Consider the following 9,085-nt stretch of genomic DNA (forward strand, 5'->3'; position numbering starts at 1 on the left):
ACTCGTGAAAATAAAAACAGTGCTGACTTTAATTTTTTCGTTAATCTTTTTTTTTTAAATAATACATATTATACTGATTTGGAATATGCATGTCAGATTGGTTGTGACGTTTTATTAACTAGTTAGTTTAAGTTACACAACCCCGTCACTAGATGGCAGAGGTTTACGTCACGACAGTTGTATGTTTACACTTGTTGCAATGGCGACCATCACTGAACTGAAGTGTGGTAAGCGCTCACTATCGTTTTTGTTTAACGTCTCATATTATATTCTTAAATTAAACTGCAATAGATAAACGACAGATCATTTTATTTGTGTTGTTGTTAACGCTGGTTAGCTTAGCCAACGTTAGCTTAGGCAACGTTAGCTTCACTACAACGCGAAGCACTCGTTTGAATCTCCATTCACAAATGTAACACTTGTAAAAGCTAAACGAGCGTGTGTTCCGCAATGTGACACCTTAAAGTGTGACCCAAGGTTGTATCCGCTGGTAAATATATACTTGTAAAATCGGCCTATGTAAATACAACATATTGGCATGCAATTATTGGTTTTCATTGATTTCACACACAGCTCGCCACCGTTGAACACTAACGTTAGCCTTCGCTAGCAACGTTAGCTCGCGAGGTTTACGTTACGTCTGTAGGAACAAATGATAACGTATTAGAAATCAATGTATACCGATTTGAAGACCGGTTCCTAATACACCGGTTACGACATTGAAACACATTTGAAGAGGTCTTTATCTTTTTTCCTTTTAGTAAACGCAAATTAATGAGTGGATTACGGCAAATATTAGACCGCTCATTTGGGCAAACGCTAATTCAATATAGGCTCCTGACCTCCCACGTCACCATGTAACGGTAACCCAACTTGTTATTAATCCAATAATACGTTCGTGTCGTAGCCGTGAGGGAGACGCTGGAGTCCCGTGGCGTGCTGGGCCAGCTTAAGGCTCGCATCCGGGCCGAGGTGTTCAGCGCCCTGGATGACCAGCGTGAACCTCGTCCGCCGCTGTCCCACGAAAACCTGCTCATCAACGAGCTCATCCGGGAGTACCTGGAGTTCAACAAGTACAGGTACACCGCGTCAGTGCTCACAGCAGGTGGGTGAAAAGATACGGCACAACTAGCTAGTGTTTTCACAAACTGGGGGGAACATTACCACAACATGGCGATGCGTCACATTTACTGTCTATGTATTAATGGCGTAAACGTGTTGTTAGGGGGGTGGGGGGTATCCGAAGTGTATTTGATTGATCGATGTATGGTCAATGAGAAAAAACAGTAGTAGAAGAATAAATCAGCAGAATAAAGACATTTCAGATTCCAGCTGCTTTTTCTTCTTTCTTTTTGTTTTACTTGAAACCTAATCAGTGACTATTGTAAAGCAAAGTGCACTACTTCTAAACTCAGCTGTGTTTATTTTCTCAGAGTCGGGCCAACCTGATGTTCCCTTGGACAGACAGTTCTTGGCGAATGAGCTGAAAGTCACAGAGGATTCAAGCTCCAAGTCTGTGTAAGTGTTGTGCAGTCTGCTGTCGAACAGATCTGCTAAACTCTCTAGGGGTTAGTTGTGGGAGAACCAACATGTTCCAACTTAAACACAAGATTTCAACAACATGTCCCCACCATTGCTTTGGACAGCTTAGCACATTTGATGCACCAGTGATTGCAGTCTGGCTTGTGTCACTTTCATGTGTTGGTCTGCCATCAGGGAAAACTGAAAGATACATAATTGGAATAATTACTGGTGAGTCTTTTGGATAGAGAGTGTAATGTAACCACAATTATCCTGGTTTTATTCTGCCCAGGACCTTCATCAGTCAACCCATTCTCTCTCTCTCTCTGCCTTTGCTTAATAATAATAATAATAATAATAATAATAATAATATGTTTACTACAAGTTCAATTTCTTCACATTTACGTTCCAGACCTCTCCTCTATGGCTTGATGTGCCACTTCGTGAACAGCAGTGATACTCGCGGAAAGGTGTTTGTGCGGGGGGGCCTCTCTGCCAGCTGCTACTGCTGCCATCAACACTATACCTGGACCTGATTCCTAAAAGTTGATGCACTTTGTACTGGCACAGGATGGACTAAAGAGATGCCTTTACACACGACAGAATCTCCTTGTCCATCGTTTTTCACTGTATTTTCCACCTGAGTGTCATCTACATGGACTACATGAATTCTGCTGATACAAATTATATTTTCTGTGTTGATTTCATGCTGCAATTTCCCAATGATCCAGATTACCTTTTTTGTTTTGCGTTGAACATCTGGCTTTATCAATGGGTTTAGCTAGTCAGTCATGGTGCAGCTTGCATTAATCCACATTTCTCATGTTCTCAATAGTTAAAGCAAAAAAGTTGAGATAACTTTCCTTGATTTCTTCTCTATTTTAATCTACAAATGTTTTATACTTTCATATTGTCTCAAATTAAACGTTTTATATTTATTTACTTCATTGGATCAAAACATTTGTGTAAGTGCTATTTAACTGGCTACCACATGGTGGCAGCCTCACCTAAAACAAGGATGAAGATCGCTGTTGCTGAAGCCTCGTAGCCTCTGTCTGTTCATCCCTGACATAAAACAGGCTTCTCTCACTGGATTAATATGGTGGTTAGAAGGATTTTACTACATACATAATGTTAGTTCAACAATATGAAGATATGGAATTCACTTTTTATTTTACACATTTTGTACCTTTTGTAATTGCTTGTAATCAGAACTGTATTTGCAGGTACAATTGGTGCTTTTGAGCATTAGCTTCATCCACTAAAGTTTAAATAACGAGCACGAGAACGGTTTCTCTATTCACATTAGGTTTCTTTCCTGGGATTGTCTTAACATTGTGGCACTCATTGTGTTGGTCTGTGCAGCCAAACCCACACATGTTGCCTCAGCCACAGTACTCCTCGACCCTTGTTTGTCTGCAATAGTCAGAAACTTCTTCTTTTTTTTTTTTTTTTGTATCGCAAAGCTGGCGATCCACATGTTATGCTGAGATGAATAGAAAATCCTCCAGATATTTTTATGTAGCTATGCTCCTGCTTGCTTTCCTCTTTTGAAGTGCAGCTTAGTGACTGTGAAATCGTGATGGCCTCCTTTCAGCAGTTCATAAAAGATAAATCGACAAAAGTACGTTTACAATAAGAAAACGAGGCATACAAAAACAACCACCGCATGTGTCCCGTGTTGGACACAAACATCTCGGCAACAAGCCGATACTCGTTGCATCTCACTTCCTCTCTCACCATTTATGGGAACTTGAAGCTCTTATCTCACACGACTTAAAGGCCTGAGTTTCTGGAAGTGATTATCTACGAGGCCAGCATCTATTTCCCAGCCTCATTACTGAAGCTGGGCACTTAGTTGAATATAATTCATGTTTAAATTATTTTTAGGGTTTAGAAGGAAACTTTTCCTGTCTCTTCTACCATATCTGCATCGCTCATGGTTGATTGTAGAGGCTTTGATAGATGAGATCATAGCTCTCAAATAAGCTCATTGACATCATTTGGTCGTAATGTGCAGCACACTGTATTTTACTGAATTTGCCCGTGCCTGATGGTGTCAGTTGCTCGCTGGCAAGATGAAATGTAACCATTTTCCATGAGCAACAAGATGTCATGCACACTTAACTTTGTACAGTGTCCTAATTTATTGCTACTTAGTCCAATTTGAAACCATGTGTTGTTGAGTGCATATGCATGCTGAGAATGGAGTCACAGCGAGCCTCATCTGGGACATTGGATTTTACACTGCTCCCTTGGAGCAAACATTTATTTTCCCTTAAAGGCTTGTGGCCCTGAGGCGCCTAGTTTATTGGCACCGCATATCAGTGTTCCCTTGAAAATGGCTATATAAGCGGAGGAAGTTGAACAATGGCACATGATTGTTCAATTGGCAGGTTGCCCTATTATAGGTAGCAGTTGTCCTCCACTGTATAAATTAGTGGTGTGTAAAAGAGACAGCTGTATAAATACTATTGAATGCAGTAGTCTTTTGACTGCAGCAGAGTGAACTGATGTTTGCCCCTGTGCTCAAATTAGAAAGCAACTGCATTCCGCGAGGGTCAAACATATCCATAAACATATTATCTCTCCAATAGATGGCCATCTATGGACATGAAGGTGAAGAAAAACTATTAAACATACTGTATGTAAGAGATCTCTGCAAGTTCATGTTGTTTTTATTGTGTATGTATTCTAATGCATTGTGTTGAAGGACACACCACACATACACTGTCAACTTTTGTCATTGTGGCTGGTTTAGTTGTGAGTGGTGAACTGCATTAATGTGAGTCAAGGAACTTAAGTCATTTGTTGCAATCGTGCACAACAGATACAATTCATATTTCATTTAGATTTAGAGTCTAATTTGGATTTACTGATTATACTGAGTTAACCGCCCTTCACCCAGGCACTTTATCCATGTCCTCCCCCATCGCTTTATAGGTTTTCATAGTGCTCTGAGGACTCGTTTAGAGACTATTCTTTATCTCAGACAACCAGGGGAGGATAAATGTTCTGGCCAAAGTTTAGAATTGGCTAATTTTGTCAGCGTGCACATTCTTTTTATTTATTCTTGTCCTCCATTCTTCTCCTTGCATGGATCGCTGTATATCACATGAAAGAGAAACTTAGAAAGGATCTTTTCTCTAACAGCATGTCACGGAGTAATGATCCTACGATGTACCTGCAGTGATTAGAGAGATGCGAGTTTCATACTACAACCAGAGAAATCTACACTGTATAGTCTTCCCCGACGGAAAGAATGTTGCCTTAATGTACCTTATTGATGAGCCATCAACCAGTTGTGTCACAGGTAAAGAAACAACGTTGTTTGTTTGAACAATGCCGTTCTGCTGGACCATATTTAGTCACTAGGGCTCGGGGTGCTTGTCTGTGCAGACTTTGAAAGTAACACAGAAAGCTGCCGAGATTCCATACAGACCCCACTGTCCTTATATGGCACAGACGGCAACCTCTGTCTGCCTCTCTCCTCCTCCTCGTAGTCTCGTTCTTCATCCCTCCCTCTGCCTTGTCTTTCCCAGAGTTTTTCAACCCTTGCTTCTCCTTTGTTAATGCCACACCATCACCTTGATGTTGGCCAGAGGGAGTTGGAGGTCCTCCATGTTGCTTCTTTGGTCTGTCACTAGGTTTCTCAGACACACACACACACACACACACACACATAAACACACACACTACCAGCACAGTATTGTGCGTCTGGCATCAAACAGGCTTGAGGCTATCCACCAGCAGCTTGATTTATCTGAGCAAATAGATTGGTGTCCTTATATAGGAAGTTCCATTAGAAAGATGCTGGAAACAGGAGGGATGCAAAGGAAGAGGGAGGTGGAGCTGTTTGTGAAAGTGGAATGCGATGTGCGTAGTGATAGAAAACATGCGTGGGATATACACACACATTCATCTGGTAAATTATGAGTTATATTACGGAGGGGGACCTCTCTGGAGTGGTTACAGTGAAGGGGGATTCCTCTGCTGGGGACAGCTTGCCTTATGAGGAGTGGGAACAGATTGCATAATATATGAGGAGCTTGCAGCCACTCTGTTTTAGTTGTTGTGTTTCCATCAAATATTATGGATGTGCCTTTTTCTTTTTTGTTGAACTCATTGTGAGATGTTTTATACTTTATGATCCTGAACACAGAAAAACAATACTATGATAAAATAAAAAATTTATGTTTTGACGGGGTTTACAAAACGTTCAACTTAGTGTGGAAAAATTAAGCACCTCATCTATGTGGAAAAAAAGATACTCAGACCTTTTTCACATGTCACAGTAGCACAGGTGTAATTAATAACAGTAACGATGACAGAATTCCTCTGTGCATGCCATCGGTAGTGTTATTAGTAATACCGCTTATCCCACTATGAAACTGTTACTTTTATACATTAAAAATGTTACCAGCGCTAAAGTGCAAAGGTATTACCAGCTAAATGTACATAAGTACAAACCTAGCTGTGCTATATTTTTATATGTTTTATTAACTGATGATTATCACTGATGCATTCTCATGTAAGCAGCATTTTAAGGTCATTTATGACACACTTTGCAAATCTAATAATCTGGAAAGTAGCCAACCAATAAATGGGGTAGAAGATAGAAGACGCTAAATAAAGTGCAAATACCGTACATATAAACACACAGACAAACATAATGTCCTTATGCAAGTGTCTATTAAGAGCAGTGAGGAGGGAGCATTTACATCGTTTCCCGTTCAATTATGATGACTTTTCAAAAAACAATTTATCAACATTTTATTAGCAGGACTCTCCACCCCATTCAGCACCGCTTCATTCACATCCTTCCTGCCGATGTCCGCAGTGCGCATGTCCTCTGCCTCCTCCTTCCCCGCTAGTGGATGCTGTCTGCTGCTGGACGATGCTGGAGGAGGAGGTTCAGCTCGCGCAGCTCCACCCTCGCGCAAATGTGCGCCGTTTAAATGGTAAGGCTCTGAATTTGACGGGGGTCATTTGGGACTGTTCGTTTTTGGAGTACCTCGTCAACGCCTGCCGCTCCAGACGCTAACTTTCCAAACCCGAAGCTCCCCTGAACCCACTTTTCTTCTTATTATGTAAGTATATAAGTTTATAGAGGGTCGTTTTCTCAGGAGTGATGCTGCAGTGCACTTGACAAGCCGCACCCCTCTTACACCTTGCTAACTTAAACTGGACTTTGAGGAAGAGGGATTCATGTTTTGTTTGTTTTATTGTTTTAAGTAATAATAGATTCAAATTTTGAACATGGTGCAAACATCATTTATTCGGAATTTGGACATACTGGTATGAAATATCTTTTCGAAAAATATTAGCTTTAGCTTATTAGCTTAGATTTTTGTGACAGCTTGTCTTTGTTTGCAATTTCCATCACTTCTTTGAAGTTATAGGAATTGAAGAAAATGAAGTTACTAATTGAAGAAAATGAGGCCATTTGGGTCCCAAGCTGGTGCTCACGTCTACAGTACATTATGCATTTACTTTAGTAACACTTTTAATTAATACAGCACTACAAGTGTATAAAATATTGAACTGGTTGTCAATGCTGTAAAACAATGCTGTGCTCACTGCACCACGCTGCAGTTTATAGTAAGGAAGTAAGGGGAAGTAATGTCTGAATATCTCAGCAAAGAAATGGGCTCGACTCTAACCATGGAGTTTCCTGTTTTCCAAAAATGGAATCAAACTGCTGTGGCTGAAGATGCAGACACTGGACAGTTTTCACACGTCACTAATGAAACCTATCAGTGATGGTTTACACAGAGTGTATTTAACCTTTCTTAACAATCTGGTTTCATTTTATTGTTAGTTCTCTCTATAATTGTGTACAATAATGACAGTAATGTCCAGATTCACTTCCCCCTTTCAGTCTACATATGTAATGTTCATCAGCTCAAAAAACCTCACACTCTCTTAACTTCATTACACTTAGTGAGCAGTCTTCCAGGATGGCTCTCCAGAACATGATCAACTGGTTCAGACACAGTGTGAAAAGACAGGGAATGTGTGTGTTGTAAGCTTCAACTAATATTTTTTTAACTTCAAGACATCTCTGAAAAAGAAGGAAGTTATGTGTTGAGAGTGTATTCAATATTTGGGCAATATATTTATATTTAAATGGACAGTTATGCAGTCGCTGGTATATGTTGGAGGACCTTTTCTCTAATGGGACAAACCAAGGGTCGTCATTTGTCTATTTTAGTCTTCATGATTTAATTATTTTTATGCTGTAATCCTAATCATTATGAATGCATTATTAAGAAGATGATAACAGCGAGAATGTTTGTGGAACAGCCCAGAGAGGAAATGAATCAAATCCTTCACAGGCCCTGCAGGTCAGCCTCGTTCACACAAATAGAAATAGGTCACTTATTCTCCTGGGTGATATGTCCACTTGTTTATTATCATTTTAAATAGAGATTCTAAAATAGTCATTGTTATTGCACACATCATAGATTTGTATCACATTATTCTTATCTGTGTTTTTAAATGATAGTGAGGGATTTAATTATCTAAACAGAAATATGATACTGCTTTGAGTTGAACTAAGCAGATCAGAGGCCATATTGTTTGTGGAAATTGACATTTTCAGTAATTGGTGGTATGACTGTGAATACAGCAGGTATACTGGTGTTTTGGGAGTTGAGTCTCATGGCAGATGATGCATGTGATGACAAACAGAGCTTTGTAATCCTTTACATTTCAGTCAGTCTGTATCAACCGGTTATCCTGTCAACTCCATTTCAGACAGCTTTCTTCAAGATAAACTGGCTGAGTACAAAGCTGTGTTGACACAACAGAGAGAGAGAGACAGGAGGCCTTCTAAGTATTGAGCCAAAGTGGTGAGGAAAGTTAAAGGGGTTAAGGAGGAAGGCTTTGATTGGCCGCACATACTTTAGCACCGGGAGGAGTAAAGCTTTGTTTACTTTTATCTGCAGAAAAAGCTTATCATCAAAGCATCAGCTGGTCGTTTCCTCAGAACCATGCTCAGCTCACTGGACTCATCCGCTGGCGCTGCAGTTTTTGACAAATAGGAAATCTGTCTGTGTTTCCAGTTAATATTTATGCAATATATTTCAGTAGTTTTTGGGTGGTTTGGTTTGGCTGGTCCCTTGGGTACTTTTATAGGCTTTCTCGGAAGGCTCAGTGGCTTTTTTACATAATTCCCACCTAATTAAAGTGTATGCCAGTCACTTAGGGATGGAGAGGGTGAAGTAATAGCCTATGGACATGAGTGGCTCCCTGTCTATAATCCAGAAACCATTCAACTTTCTACTCGGTAGTTCAGACCCCTCAGTAGTTCAGAATTCAATCTTACTGCTGTTTCAATGTAGTATTAGTCTCACTAAACCAATTTTGTTTGGCTGCACATTCAGACACATGTTGCAGAATATGCTGATATATTTAAAATATTTGCTACCATGCTGTCTTTTTTACTTCAATAGAGTTTGGTTAATGTGCAATTCCTACACCTTTGCATTGTACAATATGTCCCACTGCAGGTATTTCTCCCAGACATAATTTAGCCACTGCCTGTTGCAATTTAAAATGA

General features: G+C 40.1%; 1 protein-coding gene across 1 annotated transcript; it reads left to right on the forward strand.

The window, feature by feature from the left end:
* The first annotated feature begins 153 nt into the window (after positions 1-153).
* On the forward strand, positions 154-4,178 carry cep20 (centrosomal protein 20). The gene is made up of 4 exons (XM_034545422.1): positions 154-227; positions 908-1,105; positions 1,434-1,518; positions 1,934-4,178. The coding sequence occupies exons 1-4, from the start codon at positions 182-184 to the stop codon at positions 2,055-2,057; spliced, it is 453 nt and encodes a 150-aa protein (XP_034401313.1). The 5' UTR covers positions 154-181; the 3' UTR covers positions 2,058-4,178.
* The last annotated feature ends 4,907 nt before the right edge of the window (positions 4,179-9,085 follow it).

This window comes from Cyclopterus lumpus, chromosome 1, assembly GCF_009769545.1.
Source record: "Cyclopterus lumpus isolate fCycLum1 chromosome 1, fCycLum1.pri, whole genome shotgun sequence".
Lineage (NCBI taxonomy): Eukaryota > Metazoa > Chordata > Actinopteri > Perciformes > Cyclopteridae > Cyclopterus > Cyclopterus lumpus.